This window comes from Palaemon carinicauda, chromosome 10, assembly GCF_036898095.1.
Source record: "Palaemon carinicauda isolate YSFRI2023 chromosome 10, ASM3689809v2, whole genome shotgun sequence".
Taxonomy (NCBI): domain Eukaryota; kingdom Metazoa; phylum Arthropoda; class Malacostraca; order Decapoda; family Palaemonidae; genus Palaemon; species Palaemon carinicauda.
In genome coordinates this window covers 81,322,325-81,337,864 of record NC_090734.1, presented here as the reverse complement: position 1 = coordinate 81,337,864, position 15,540 = coordinate 81,322,325, and the positions used below count along the sequence as shown (strand labels likewise).

Below are 15,540 nucleotides of genomic sequence, written 5' to 3'. Positions count from 1 at the left end.
AAAAATCGAGGGCACGGGGGTGGAGTGCTGTACCAGCTCCAACCCAGTCCATTCTTGAGTAGGCTGTGGGCCCAGGGATCGAAGGTCCACCGATCCCGAAAATTCTGAAGTCTCCCTCCTACCGGTATCATCTCCCTTTGACTGCTGTTTCCCTGAGGCCTTACCTCCTTGACCGCGACCACCCCTGAATCCGCTCCCCCTTGAGGGGCGTCTAGACGAACCTCTGGCTGCTCCTCTAGGCTTCGCTCGAAAGGTAGTTGACTGACCTTCCAACGCTGGGTTAAATGACGGAGACTGCGTCGACACGGCTTGGGGTACCCACTGGTACGTGGTCGGGGTTTGTGCCACCGTCTGGGGCACTGTAGGCATAGGAAATTGCTGTTGCTGCTGCTGTCCGAATGGCTTGGCTGGTCGAGAGGGTAGCCTAGTCTTCTTAGTCTTCCTCTTTGGTTGGGGACCCTCATACAGGGAAGACTTTCTCTTGAGGGATAGGCCCCACTTCTGGAGAAGGTTTCTATTCTCCGTGGCGGCCTTATCTACAACCTCCTTGACCGCTTCACTAGGGAAGAGGTCTTTGCCCCAAATGTTGGAGGAGATTAGCTTCCTTGGCTCGAGGCGAACACGAACTCCCTACAAGCCCTCCTAGCTTTGACGAAGCTATAAAGGTCTTTCGTCACTGTGACTAGGCGTGTCTTAGCCACTACCATGAACATCTCATGGACCTTGGGGTCACTTGCCATTGTCTCCAGAGTTGTTTGATGAGACATTGAGGCAGCAAGTCTTTCTTTTGTCTCAAGCTCCCTTCGCAAAAGAAAGTCAGACAGCTTGGGGAGGTTCTCACCGAACTGACGTCCGGCAATATCAGCCTCCAACTTCCCGACTGAGAAGGTAAGATGGACGTCCTTCCAGTCCTTGTGGTCCATGGGTAGGGCCAAAGACAGAGGTTTACACTCCTCCAAGGAGGGGCATGGCTTACCTGCCTCGACTGCTTTCAGCACAGCCGTAAACCCTTTCTGCATAAAGGGGAAGGCTCTAGAAGGAGAGGACACAAAGGAAGGGTGCTTCTTACTCAAAGCAGGTACCTTCGAGTTCGAGAAGCCCCTCTCTTTCATCAAGCTTGACAATAAAGCTTGAGCCTTAGCGTGGTCCAAAACTATGACCTCCTTCGGCTCTGTTTCTTCCTTTGAGGCTGGTTCCTTCCTTAGACGGACATAACAGTCCGGATACGACTCCCTGCTGGGCCAGAATTCCACCTCCTCAAGGGGGACTGAGCCTAACTTCTCCAAAATGACGATTTTTCCCGTCGTCATAGGCATGTGCTCAGCATACTTCCAAGACTTAACATCTGAGCACAAGGGAAGGTCTTCCACGCTGAGCTTCTTCTGGGGCCCATGTGATGCTGCAAGTCTCCGCATCTCCAGCTCCATTGCAGCCGCCTTCTCATTATTCTCCCTCTGCATCTGTTGGATCATTCCAACGATGGAGGAAAGGGTCTTTCCCAGCTCTTCTGGGAGAGAGGACGATGTTGAGGGAATAGGTTCAGTGGCCTGAACCGGAGTAGCCGACACCTCGTCGACCTCTTCCTCTTCATTGTCTGGAGCCTGCTCTTCATCCTGGTCTTCTGCCAGAAGGTCATCTTCCAGACGATCGGACACCTCCGACACCCTATCGTCCAATTGGATGTCCTGCAGGGCGTCCGCGACTTCAGAATCCACAGGGATCTGAACCACTGGTATCTCCACTTGGGGCTGGGGAATCACTGCATCAGCTGACGCCCTGGGGAAAAGGTAAGCCCTCATCTTCTCACTTGGAAGATAGGGCCCAGAAGTGTTCTTCTGAAAGCCCCTTACCCAGGTACGAAGCTTCTCCCTTGCTGCGTCCCTTGACTCCGCCGTCTTAGGGGAATCAAAAGCCTCAGTAATCAGGTTTGTGCACACGGTACATACCTGCGGGTCCCAATACCGGAGATCACCTTTGGAGACTGCGCATGCTGCGTGCCTCCTACACAAATCATGTCCGCAGAAGTTCTTGCTGCGGACGTTGCAGAAAACGCTTCCACACTTCGGATGGTCCTCCTGTAAAGAGACGAAAATTCCATGAGTATCAAGTGAACTACGTATCACTGGATATACATAGCTTAGCACAACTAAACTAGAAAGGAAAGACACACACTTGTATTTCCCGCACAGTCAATTGCTGCAACCTTCCAGATAATAAAATCGTATGGTCAATCTATTCTAGAGCAACCAATGAATAGTTTCCAGAGGAAACAGGTGTAGCTCACACCCAAAAAATGATTTTAAAATGCTGGATAGTAGACAAGAAAGAACTCACTTTCTTTATCTGTAAGGTTACACCAAAGGGTTGTGCGAGACAACACAAAAGTGTTAGAAAAACTTAGTGTTGTAACAAATACTATACTATAGTTTTCTCCCTACAGTATATACTGAAAAATACTGGCTACAGTATAGAAGGTAATGTGCCGGCCGGCCGGCACACACCTTAACTAGTTCCAAAGTATACTACATAAGAACTATAAGGTGGAAGAACGCTGGTTCAAATGCATGTGCCGGCCGGCAACTACACAAGATAGCACCCGGCTGCCGGCCACCAATCGTAGCGGCCAGCAGACAATGGTGTGATATATAGCCGACCGGCAAAGGTATACAACCAATGCCGGCCGGCAGCAAAAGAACCAGAGAACTCCGACTGCCCGGCTGCCGGCCACTCAGGTCGGCAGCCGGGCTAGAGTACAACACTAGAAGAAAAACAGAATGGATGCCGGGATAAGAGACTGTACTACCTCCTAACCCGGCAACCCGAAAGAATGCACATAAGGAAGGGGAGAATATAACTGCAGGCTTCCTGACCAATGCCATCTGGCTCTACAGACAAACATGTATGAGAGACCAAGGGAGGTCTGGGCAGCACTCAAAGCAGAAGACCCTTGCCGGCCGGCCGGCACGCACTGCCGGCCGGCAAGGGACTGAGTCAACCCCACATCCTAACCTATGCTAGGTACAGATGTAGAATGACGGACAGGAATGCAATGGCTAGGCCATCACAAAGGAAAGAGGGGGAAAGGGAGAAGAGGGTCCTGCCAACCTTGCTCTAATAATGAATCACCCGCAGCCAAGAAAACTCATCTTAGCCTAGGGGAGATCCGAGGAGGGAGGCCGGCAATACTTACCAACTCCCTCGGAACCAAAGCAAGGAAGGCGTTGTTATTCACAGAAAAGAGGATCTTATCCTCCACACCAAGAACAACAACACAGGACTAGTCTGCTAGATCACAAGAAGAAGGAACCATCTCGTACAGAAACCTTCGAAAGTGAACTAAGGAGGCTAAGCCTCCTATGTCTGTTGTCAGTCTAGCGAGGGAATCTCAACCACAAGCTAGACATCAACAGACTCAGACTAAGAACTCTGATGTCCTGCCCCCTCCCTGAAGCCAGACTTACTGGAAACAGGAAGGAACAGAAACACCCTAATATAGTTGTATCTAAAGTCAATTCAGATAAACCATTAGGGTTAAGCCCAAGGCTTAAACAGAGGAAAAGGGATTGCACACCTTCTCCGAAGAGAAGAGAGCAACCGGGGAGTGTGAGAAAGTATACTAAGGCCCATAGACAACTAGCCTAGGCGCAAAGAGAATCGATTACCTAAATCACCGAAACTCACTCGTATACTATCTTGGAAGAAATCAATATAATCTTAAATGTATAAAACTGCCTAAAGCTTCAATAAAATTTTTTAAAACACTTGGAAATCTGAATATCATGCAGGAAAGTACTAGGGCCAAACGACTAGGCTACACGGTCTAGCGTAGGCCAGAATCGGCGAATACTTCGCCAAGACAAATAATACTAAAAGCATCATATAAAGAAATCCTATGTAACGCTAAACAGCTAAAATTATTAAAGCAAAACAGCCGGGAACGTCGCTCTGGCTAACTAAATAACTCATACCTAGCGAGCGACAGTGTCCAGGACGCCTCCGATAGGCAACAGCTCTTGTAACAACGATAGCACTATCAAATCACTTTTAAAATTACCAAGAGCTTACATTTATACATAAAAGAAATAATACTCAACTTATCAGAAGCAGAAGTTGGAGAAAGCATTATAAGTTGAAATAACCCAAGAATTGCGAGAAACACAGGGAAAAAACACCGAGTTGTTGAGCTACGCAAAAAGGAATACAGATGGCGCCGTGAGCGGCGCAATGCACGCTTACGAAACGAGCGGCTCTCCTTTCTTTCTCGTTTTCGTTTTCTTGCCAATTGACCCCTTCGAAGTGTTAACTCTGTTCGGGGTGCAGATTGCTATGTGGCGTGTCAAGAATACGTCCTCTGATATTTCGCGATATCCCTGGTTCTTTTATTAGGGATATTCGCTCCAGGAGTTAGAATTCTGGGTACCTTAAGGTAAATTCTCTGGGAATATCGCCGTAGTTATAATATACCCAAGGAAGCTACCCTTTAGGAACTTCCATCAGGACGACATGGCTTGAGCCCAAAAAGGTAAAACAAAAGAATTTCAGTTAATACTCATTGTAACCCTGATTAGTATTGCAAAGAACAGGTTTCCAACGATACATAAATATCAAAACTGTGTTAACTACAAAATCAAAACAAAAACTATGAACAAAATAAAATTAGTCCAGAGCATAAAATTATCAATTTAAATGCCAGCACTAATGGCATTCCTGAGAAGTGCAATGATGTTAATTTTCTTAAGTGTTTTATGACCAAGGTGTGAAACAAGGCAGCAACCATGGCAAAAGAATAAGGCAACATATGAATAATGACGTTACAATGAATATTTCCACATTGAACTCCACTTAGATCCTGGGACAGATCAATAGTTAAAGGAATCAAATAAAATAGCGTACTGTAATTAGGAATAGGCCATAGATAACCTCACGTGTTTTAAGTCCAACAACGGGAAAATGAAAAAAGCAGTTTCATCATAGACATTGACCCCTGCTACTAACAGACGAAGTTTGAAATCTGGAATAAATCTACCAGAAATGACAGGTAATGGAAAGTTACAGTTTGCAATTCCTTTGAACAATTATATTTCATATAAACCTATTAGTATTATCTACTGTACTTAATTTTTAAAATAAAACTGACAGCATACATTACATACCTCTGAGACAGTAATGGTTCTTTATGCTTCCCAATAATACTTGCTACACCTGCCTCAATCTCATCTTGCGACACTTCTACCCCAACTCCACATGATTTCTCAAATTCTTCAATGTTGATGCTGCCTGACACACTATTCTGTTATGATAAGAATTACCTAAAATAATTATCCAGTTTTATAAAGATACAAATAAATTACCTTTACAATAAGTGGTTAAACTAAGGAAATGGTGGTTAAGCAATGGGAAGATCTCATGAATATAAGAAAGGAAACTTCAATTTTGTACACATTCATATGGATTACAAACTTCAATTTTGTTGTCACTTAAATAAAAAATAAAAGAAGAAACTGATGTCCAAGCTCCACTAAATCAGCAATTCAGTACAGTACTTGGATTATTTCCTGTCAATCCTCTGTAAGAATGAGATTTAAGTGAATTAATGTAGAAAATATAGTCTACTCACAACTAATTCCCCAAGTCATAGTTAGGAGTACATTTACATGGTGATTTTTTATCATCTTTTATATATTCAGTTTTTCTCTTATGGCATTAGACATGTAATCCACATGTACCCTTTTAACCTTAATTCTCATCTGCTCTATATCCTCACGCATAACATTTATCTAAGACTTTATGGGTCTTATAGAAAGTCTTTGTCCTGTTTACTTCCATACCTACTACAGTACTTTTCCAACAAACTTTTCCTAACATATTCAAACCCATCTGAGTCTTTGAGATATGTCTGTTTTCCATCTATTCGACACCATATATCTACTTGCAATTTCCAGATTCATAATATGGTACATGATAATCTTCCACCGGAATCTTTGCCCTGAATATGAGTATTTCATTGCCACATCGTATCATAAATTTTTTCCACGTGCATTGAAAATAATTATGATGGTAATGAAAAAAAAAAAAAAAAAAAAAACAATGAAAATAATGTAAGGTTTCTCCATATACCAACATTTTTAGCTACAAAGTTTCTGTTGCATAGGAGAGTTCAAGTTTTATGCATGCAGCCTTGTTGTTGTTTACAGATAGCATTGAGTACTTTTATTTACAGTATTCCAGGAACTGCTTACACTTCATTAAGGCTGATGTTACTACTAATACTCTTACTTCTTTTTCAATATCTGCTACACAAGTGAGTGTGTTTAACGGTTTTAAAGGGCACTCATGAAAGGAAGATGAAAGGGACAGTGACAATGTTGTAGCAGGACAATGCCTGAGATTGACAATTTAAGGCCGATTCACACGACCCGTTTTCTTTCCGACAGGCTGGGTGGTGGCTAACCACCGTCGAAATGTACATTCACACGAGGCGTTCCGTATCTGTTTACCAGTGCACGGTTTTCATTGTTTACTTAGATTCTGTCACGTTAGGACAGAGTAAATTACGATAATTTTGACACTATAAGATGTTGGTTGATAAACTAAGTTATGCAACTTCATAATGCTTTATGCACCATGCCAAGAATATTAAAACTGCGATAAACTCACCTGTTTTATTTAATGCCTCTCCAGTCATTTTCCATATCTTTTATATATGTAAATTATTTCTATACATCTTGTTTGCCATGTCAAACATCTCCTCATACCCTTGAAAAAGTTCAATTAACCTCTAATACATGGTGTCAACAACAAACAAACTAATTTCTATGACTCTATACTATGAGGAAAAGTCGGGGTTGTATGCCACGAAACGAACGGGTACGATACAGGTCCTCGTTCACACAAAACATCATCCATCCGTTGGTTGGGACGGGTGGCTAACGTCCGTCAAACCGGACGAGGTTTCTTGGAAAGAAAGCCGGGCCGACTCGGACGGCTGACGTCCGAGGGCCGCTGACGGGTCGTGTGAACAGTTGCATTTGAATACACGCAAGAAAGCTAGACGCCGTTTAACCGACGGCCAGCCTGTCGGAAAGAAAACGGGTCGTGTGAATCGGCCTTTATACATATGATCAGCACCTAAGCTAGGACCCGGCAAGGCTAGGCAATGGCTGCTGATGACTCAACAGAGAGACCTATAGGCTCCATCAAAACCCCCATCATTAGCTCACAATATGAGTTTCTGACACTAAATGAAAGTATCAACTTGAGTGGATCTCAAACCCCAGTTCAGCAGCTAGCAAGCAGGTATGTTTCCAATAGGCTTTCACAACTTAAGGTAAAAGAAATGTTCAACCCCTTCTAAGACCTGGTTTTCCACTTTATGGTGTTTGAACTCGCTCACTTTCCCATTTGACCTTCTTATGAATACTAGCCATCAAATTCATTTAGTCCATCTACATTTAGCAACAAGTTGCAACCCTACTATTTCTTACTATAATAGTGTTACATTCAACACTCAATGCAGTACTTTGTTCACCTATACACCTTTCCGTAGTACCTGCCAGGACAATTTACTTACTTTTTTCTTTACAGTCAACAATCAATATCTGCAGATTTACCATCCATGGCTACGCTTACTTCAGTCATACTTTGGTCTACGAGTTCAATTTGGTCTGGGAACAAGTTTGCAAACTAAAATGCTCTTGAATTAAAACCATTTTTCGGATAAGAAACAGAAGAAATTCACTCGTTGCATTCCCAGTGTCTATAAATTATTATTATTATTACTTGCTAAGCTCCAACCCTAGTTGGAAAAGCAGGATGCTATAACCCCAAGGGGTTATGCATTAAATTTTTTAAGTTTTCTAATGGAATTTCAAGAAAACTTATAACCCCTAACATCAGATAAGGCTACAAAACAAGAATTATTAATAAAAATAGGATAAATTTTGAAGTAATTTGTATTTTTCCTCACTATACAAACCTGTAACTCTTTGAGAGAATATACTTTTGGTGAAGCTAAAACTAGCTATAAGACTTTTAGTGAGGTGCAATACCACACCGGTAGTTAGCAGTGGGGTAGGGGGGTTAACTGGCTACCCTGCTCACACACACACACACCTGTGTTCTATCGTCTTAATTGCAGACAGGACTTGTCAGCAGATAGCTGATGGTGGGCCAATATGTATAAAGAGCTGCAGGTTTGTATGGTTAGGGCAAATACAAATTTCTTCCAAATTTGTCATTTGTTCGACACTAGAATACAAACCTTACGCTCTTTATTGGAAAAGACTCAGCCTTTAGGTGGGTGAAAATCCAAACCAACTGGCTGGTTTTTGACGCAGGGTTTTTCCATACGTGGTCCGCCACGTAACAGGGAGAAACCCTGACAGCTCGCTAAATTCTGTGCAAAGCACGGTTAGCAGCCTGAGCATTCTGTGTAATTGTGTGATACTAGCAGTGTGACTAGTCTAGATAAGAATTATCAGCCACGCAGGAATCGTTGAATCAACCATAGCAGTTACTCAATTCCACCTCTCCAGGGGGTATGGGGATACAACAAGTATACATATCTCATACCCACACAAGGGAAATGGTTTTACCTGCAGACAGCAGAGGCCAGCTTGCAGAATACCATAGGTACTGTTCCCCAAAAGAGGGAAAGATGAAAGAAAAAGAGATCAAGTCAATCTTATCATTCGTCCCAGACTTAATCCCGGGCAAACTCTGCCCTCCACCATCTGCTACTTGTCCATCAAGAAGCCCAAGGTAGCCACCATAGGCTAAATGAAGAATGTCTCTATGTTTCTGTGGATCACGTCTTGCAGGAAGTGGGCGGTGAAGGTTGATTTAACACCAGCATCACAGAGTAGTTTTCTTAAACACTAAGGACGTACTCATGCCCCTAACGTCATCAGCTCTAGGTCTTCTCGGCTGAGAAGAAAGATCAGGATTCACTGCCCGTCTATAACCTTGCGAATCTATGCAGGGATAGTGTTCTTGGTGATCCTTTTCTTGACCTCTCCCAAGCTGACGAAGAGTGCAACCACTCAGGAGCGAGCTCCTGTAGTTCTCTAGGTAGTACCTCAAGCTCATTCCTGGCAAAGTAGCAGTTGATCTGGATCATTGGTTACACTACGAAGACTTTCAATCAGGAAGAGTTCGAATCTGGGATCCGTTGCTACCAGATTTTTGTCTGGAGACACCCAGGAACGAAGTTGAGTATTACCTCTCCCCATCGACATGATTGGGAAACATTGTAGGAAAGCCAATAGAGTTCGCCGACTCTCTTAGTTGAAGCCAACGGAAGCGGGAAAACCGACTTCAAGGTCAGGTGAAGATCCAATGCTTGGCATCCTGGATCGTAGGGGGCACCCTTCAGGGACTGAGGTACACGAACCACATTATATGGAGGAGGTCTAACTTCCGATTGAGGACAGGTAGGCTTGAAATTCCGTATGAGGAGAGAATACCAATGAAGAGGAAATGAAGAATTTTCCTCTAGAAAGTATCCAAGGAACTCTGCAATTGCTGGAAACTGGCATCGAGGGGAGAGATACCACATCCACGACATCAAGCAGGGAAAGCAGTTCACTCAGCCTGGTAAACGGCAGCTGAAGATTTTCGGAGGTATCTGGAACATCCAGCTCGCAACTTGCTGCGAAAAGCCTCTCTGTGTAAGGAGATGCTGAATAGCCTCCAGGAGTGAAGATGTAGGGATCCTATGGCTTTGTGGAAGATGTTCACGTGTGGTTGTCTCTGTAGATCGTGTCGAGGAGGGAGTTCTCTCGGGACTTTTGTCAGCCGCTGAAGAAGGTCCAGGAACCTTTCTGCATGATGCCATAGTGGAACTATAAGGGTCATTGCTAAGTTGCGGATGATCTTCACTTGTTGAGCACCCTTCTCAAAGGCAGAACAGGGGAAAAGCGTAAACATCAATGTTGTCCCACCATTGCTGGAAAGCATCCTGTTATAGGGCCTGGGGATCCAGAACTGGTGAACACTAGAACAGGAACCCGATTTTCAAGGGTTTCGCGAACAGGTCCACTGTCTGGGAACCCCACAAAGTCAGGACTTTGTTGGCTACTGGACAATTCAAAGACCACTCAGATGCCACTACTCGAGTCGCTCTGCTCAGATTTCCGTAAGAACATTCCTTCTGTATTGAATGAAGTGAGCAGATAGGGATACTGAGTTGTCTTCTGCTTCTCCAGCTTCTCTAGATTCACCTTCAGCAGTATCTACACTCCAGCTTCCTCCTCCCATTAATCTTGCTCCGCCACCTTTTCCAAAGCCCCTAACAGTGTACAAACCAACCATAAGAGTAAAGATAAGGAGTTGTATTTTTGTTTTTTACTCTTTTGTTGTATCAACTTACAGTATAGTTATGTCATCCATGTTCTATTTTAGTCCTAGTAATATTTCCATGTCATAAAGTGATTTTATGTCCCAATTTATGACAACAATATTGCAATAGCATAGGTGAGGGGCTTTGGTACTTACATACCATACATTAATAACCTGCCTTACGTATTTAATTAGATCAAGTCAATCTTTGACGTAGGTCAGAAATGCCCCATATAAAGTTACGTACATATTTCCTGTAGTGACTCATTAGATGTCAAAGTTCTTACAATCTGCTTCAATTTTATAGAAAAATGTTATTTTTATTAATAAAATAAATTTTTGAATATACTTACCCGATAATCATGTAGCTGTCAACTCCGTTGCCCGACAGAATTCTATGGAGGGATACGCCAGCTATCACAATACTAGAAGGGGGTGTACTTACCAGCGCCACCTGTGGCCAGGTACTCCAGTACTTCTTGTTGACACCTCCTCAATTATTCCTCGGTCCACTGGTTCTCTCTGGGGAGGAAGGGAGGGTCGATTAAATCATGATTATCGGGTAAGTATATTCAAAAATTTATTTTATTAATAAAAATAACATTTTTCAATATTAAACTTACCCGATAATCATGTAGCTGATTCACACCCAGGGAGGTGGGTGAAAACCAGTGTACAAGATTAAAGGATAGCTAAGTATCCCATATTTCATATAACAGTTATCTCAAATAACAATGAAATAATAAGTACCTGGTAAGGAAGTCGAATAGAACCGTTACTCTGCCTCTTTATTTAAAGTTCGTCTTCCTTACTGAGCGCAGCGTTCCTCTTGGAGGCTGAATCAACCCAAAGGTGCCAAAGTACACGGGGTTGCAACCCCTACTAAAGGACCTCTACCAAACCTTTAACCCAGGCGCTTCTCAAGAATGAATAGACCACCCGCCAAATCCAAGGATGCGGAAGGCTTCTTAGCCTACCGTAACAACCATAAAAACAACAATAAAAGTATTCAAGAGAAAGGTTAAAAAAGGTTATGGGATTAAGGGAATGTAGTGGCTGAGCCCTCACCTACTACTGCACTCGCTGCTACGAATGGTCCCAGGGTGTAGCAGTTCTTGTAAAGAGACTGGACATCTTTCAGATAAAATGATGCAAACACTGACTTGCTCCTCCAATAGGTTGCATCCATTATGCTCTGCAGAGAACGGTTTTTATTAAAGGCCATCGAAGTAGCTACAGCTCTTACTTCGTGGGTCCTTACCTTCAGCAATGCAAGGTCTTCCTCCTTTAAGTGAGAATGTGCTTCTCTGATCAGAAGCCTTATATAATACGAAAGCCCATTCTTGGACATGGGTCTCGAGGGTTTCTTGATGGCACACCATAAGGCTTCTGACTGTCCTCGAATAGGTTTAGACCTCTTAAGATAATATTTGAGAGCTCTGACAGGGCAAAGAACTCTCTCTAGTTCGTTACCTACCATGTTGGAGAGGCTAGGTATTTCGAACGATCTAGGCCAAGGACGTGAAGGAAGCTCGTTCTTTGCTAGGAATCCAAGCTGAAAAGAACATGTTGCAGATTCGGTTGTGAAACCAATGTTCTTGCTGAAGGCATGAACCTCACTGACTCTCTTAGCTGTTGCAAGGCAAACGAGAAAAAGAGTCTTGAGGGTAAGGTCCTTGAAGGAAGCTGACTGGAGAGGTTCGAACCTAGATGTCATAAGGAACCTTAAGACTACGTCTAGATTCCAGCCTGGAGTGGAAAGACGACGTTCTTTAGACGTCTCAAAAGACTTGAGAATGTCTTGAAGGTCCTTGTTGGAAGACAGGTCCAAACCTCTGTGGCGGAGAACTGAAGCCAACATGCTCCTATATCCTTTAATCGTAGGTGCTGAAAGGGATCTCTCATTCCTAAGATGAAGAAGGAAGTCAGCTATTTGGATCACAGAGGTATTGGTAGAGGATATTGAATTGGCTCTACACCAGCTTCGGAAGACCTCCCACTTAGACTGGTAGACTCTACGAGTGGAAACTCTTCTAGCTCTGGCAATCGCACTGGCTGCCTCCTTCGAAAAGCCTCTAGCTCTAGCGAATCTTTCGACAGTCTGAAGGCAGTCAGCCGAAGAGCGTGGAGGTTTGGGTGCAACCTGTCTACGTGAGGTTGACGTAGAAGGTCCACTCTTAGAGGTAGAGTCCTGGGGAAGTCGACTAGCCATTGAAGTACCTCTGTGAACCATTCTCTTGCAGGCCAAAGGGGAGCAACCAGCGTCAGCCGTGTCCCTTCGTGCGAGACGAATTTCTGCAGAACTTTGTTTATTATCTTGAACGGAGGGAATGCGTACAGGTCGAGATGGGACCAGTTCAGTAGAAAAGCATCCACATGAACTGCTGCAGGGTCTGGAACAGGGGAACAATACAGCGGAAGTCTCTTGGTTATGGAGGTGGCAAACAGATCTATGGTAGGTTGACCCCACAAGGTCCAAAGTCTGTTGCACACACTCTTGTGGAGGGTCCATTCCGTGGGAATGACCTGATTCCTTCTGCTAAGGCGATCTGCTGAAACGTTCATATCGCCCTGGATGAACCTTGTGACCAGAGTGAGGTTTAGACCTCTTGACCAAATGAGGAGGTCCCTTGCGATCTCGTAAAGGCTCCTCGAATGGGTCCCTCCTTGCTTGGAGATGTAAGCCAAGGCTGTGGTGTTGTCTGAGTTCACCTCCACCACTTTGCCTAGCAGGAGGGACTTGAAGTTCAACAGGGCTAGATGAACTGCTAGCAGTTCCTTGCAGTTGATGTGGAGTAATCCTTGTTCCTCGTTCCACATTCCCGAGCATTCCCGTCCGTCCAAGGTTGCACCCCAGCCCGAGTCCGATGCATCTGAGAAGAGATGAAGATTGGGGGTCTGAATGGCCAATGATAGACCCTCCTTGAGAAGGAGGTTGTGCTTCCACCACAGGAGAGTGGTCTTCATCTCTTGGTTGATAGGGATAGAGACTGCTTCTAGAGTCGAACCCTTGTCCCAATGAGCTGCAAGATGGAATTGAAGAGGGCGGAGGTGGAGTCTTCCTAGCTCGACAAACAGGGCCAGTGATGAGAGGGTCCCTGTGAGACTCATCCACTGTCTCACTGAGCAATTGCTCCTCTTCAGCATGCTCATGATGCACTCTAGGGCTTGGCTTATCCTGGGGGCCGATGGAAAAGCCCGAAAATCCTGACTCCGAATCTCCATTCCCAGGTACACAATGGATTGGGAGGGAATGAGTTGAGATTTCTCTATATTGACTAATAGACCTAGGTCTCTGATTAATTCTAAAGTCCAATTGAGGTTCTCCAGACAACGACGACTCGTGGAGGCTCTCAACAGCCAGTCGTCTAGGTAGAGGGAGGCTCTGATGTTCGACAAGTGTAGGAATTTTGCTACATTCCTCATCAGATGAGTAAAGACCATAGGAGCTGTGCTTAGGCCAAAACACAGGGCTTGGAACTGATAGACAACCTTTCCGAAAACGAATCTCAGGAAAGGTTGGGAGTCTGGATGAATGGGAACGTGAAAGTATGCATCTTTCAAGTCCAACGAGACCATCCAGTCCTCCTGTCTGACCGCTGCTAAGACCGACTTGGTCGTCTCCATCGTGAACGTCTGCTTGGTGACATACTCGTTGAGAGAGCTGACGTCCAGCACCGGTCTCCAACCTCCTGTCTTCTTGGCCACAAGAAAGAGACGGTTGTAGAAGCCCGGGGATTGATGGTCCCGGACTATAACCACTGCCTTCTTCTGCACAAGTAGCGACACCTCCTGTTGCAATGCTAGCCTCTTGTCCTCTTCTTTGTAGTTGGGAGAGAGGTTGATGGGCGATGTGGTCAGAGGTGGTTTGAGGCAGAATGGAATCCTGTAACCGTTCCTCAGCCAACTGACAGACTGTGCGTCTGCACCTCTCTTCTCCCAGGCTCGCCAGAAGATCTTGAGTCTGGCTCCTACTGTTGTCTGGAGAAACGGAGAGTCAGTTTTTTCCTTTAGATGTCCTGGATCCTTTCCTAGACTTGCTCCTGTGAGAGTCTGGACGGGAGCTTCCTCGGCTGGGGGCTCTACCACGAAAGGGCGGTATGAACCTCGTAGCAGGGGTATCAGCCACTGGGGAGCGATAAGTCTTGGGGACTGAGGTGGCAACCTTAGACTTACGAGCCGATGAGGCTACAAGATCGTGCGTATCCTTTTGTATCAGGGCAGCAGACAAGTCCTTAACTAGCTCTTCGGGAAAGAGGAACTTCGAGAGCGGAGCAAAAAGGAGTTGTGACCGTTGGCAAGGTGTAATGCTGGCGGAAAGGAAGGTACACAGTTGTTCCCTTTTCTTCAACACCCCTGATACAAACATCGACGCTAGCTCGCCCGATCCATCTCTGATGGCCTTATCCATGCAGGACATTAATAGCATGGCAGAATCTTTGTCCACAGGAGAGGTTTTCTTGCTGAGGGCCCCCAGGCACCAGTCGAGAAAGTTGAACATTTCAAATGCTCTGAACATCCCTTTCAGTAAGTGATCCAGGTCTGAGAAGGTCCAACAAACCTTCGAGCGCCTCATAGCAGTTCTCCGAGGCGAGTCCACCAGACTTGAGAAGTCAGCCTGGGCAGAGGCAGGTACTCCCAAGCCTGGTGCTTCCCCTGTGGCATACCAAACGCTCGCTTTCGAAGTGAGCTTCGTTGGAGGGAACATGAAGGAAGTCTTGCCAAGGTGTTGTTTAGACTGCAGCCACTCCCCTAAGATCCTTAAAGCCCTCTTAGAGGATCTAGCTAGGACAAGCTTAGTATAGGTGGACTTAGCTTGTTGTACGCCCAGCGAAAACTCAGATGGCGGAGAGCGGGGAATAGCAGAGACAAAGTGGTCTGGGTAAATCTCCCTGAGTAGAGCCAAGACCTTACGAAAATCAATAGACTGTGAAGAAAGCTTGGATTCGTCCACGTCTGATGAGGGATCAAGGTGTGCCTCCTCATCATCCGACACCTCATCACCAGAGTGTAGCGAAGAGATCGGACAAGAATGCTGAACCGCAGAGTCAGAACGGGTAGGAACAATAACAGTGGTTTCCTCTTCCAGTAACTGTTGAGGGAAAACCTGAGGCTCAGACTGCAAAGGCTGAACAACAGACGAAGCAGAAGGAAGGCGCATGGGTGGAGGAGGTTGACTCCTAGCAAGAGAGGTTGAACCCA

General features: G+C 45.0%; 1 protein-coding gene across 1 annotated transcript in view; it reads right to left on the bottom strand.

Moving 5' to 3' along the window:
* The window catches only part of GlnRS (Glutaminyl-tRNA synthetase), a 281,063-nt gene that overhangs the window by 226,685 nt on the left and 38,838 nt on the right, over positions 1–15,540 (bottom strand). The window contains exon 3 of the mRNA XM_068381662.1: positions 5,154–5,290. Within this exon, the coding sequence (XP_068237763.1) occupies positions 5,154–5,290 (137 nt within the window). The remainder of the gene's footprint in view (positions 1–5,153; positions 5,291–15,540) is intronic.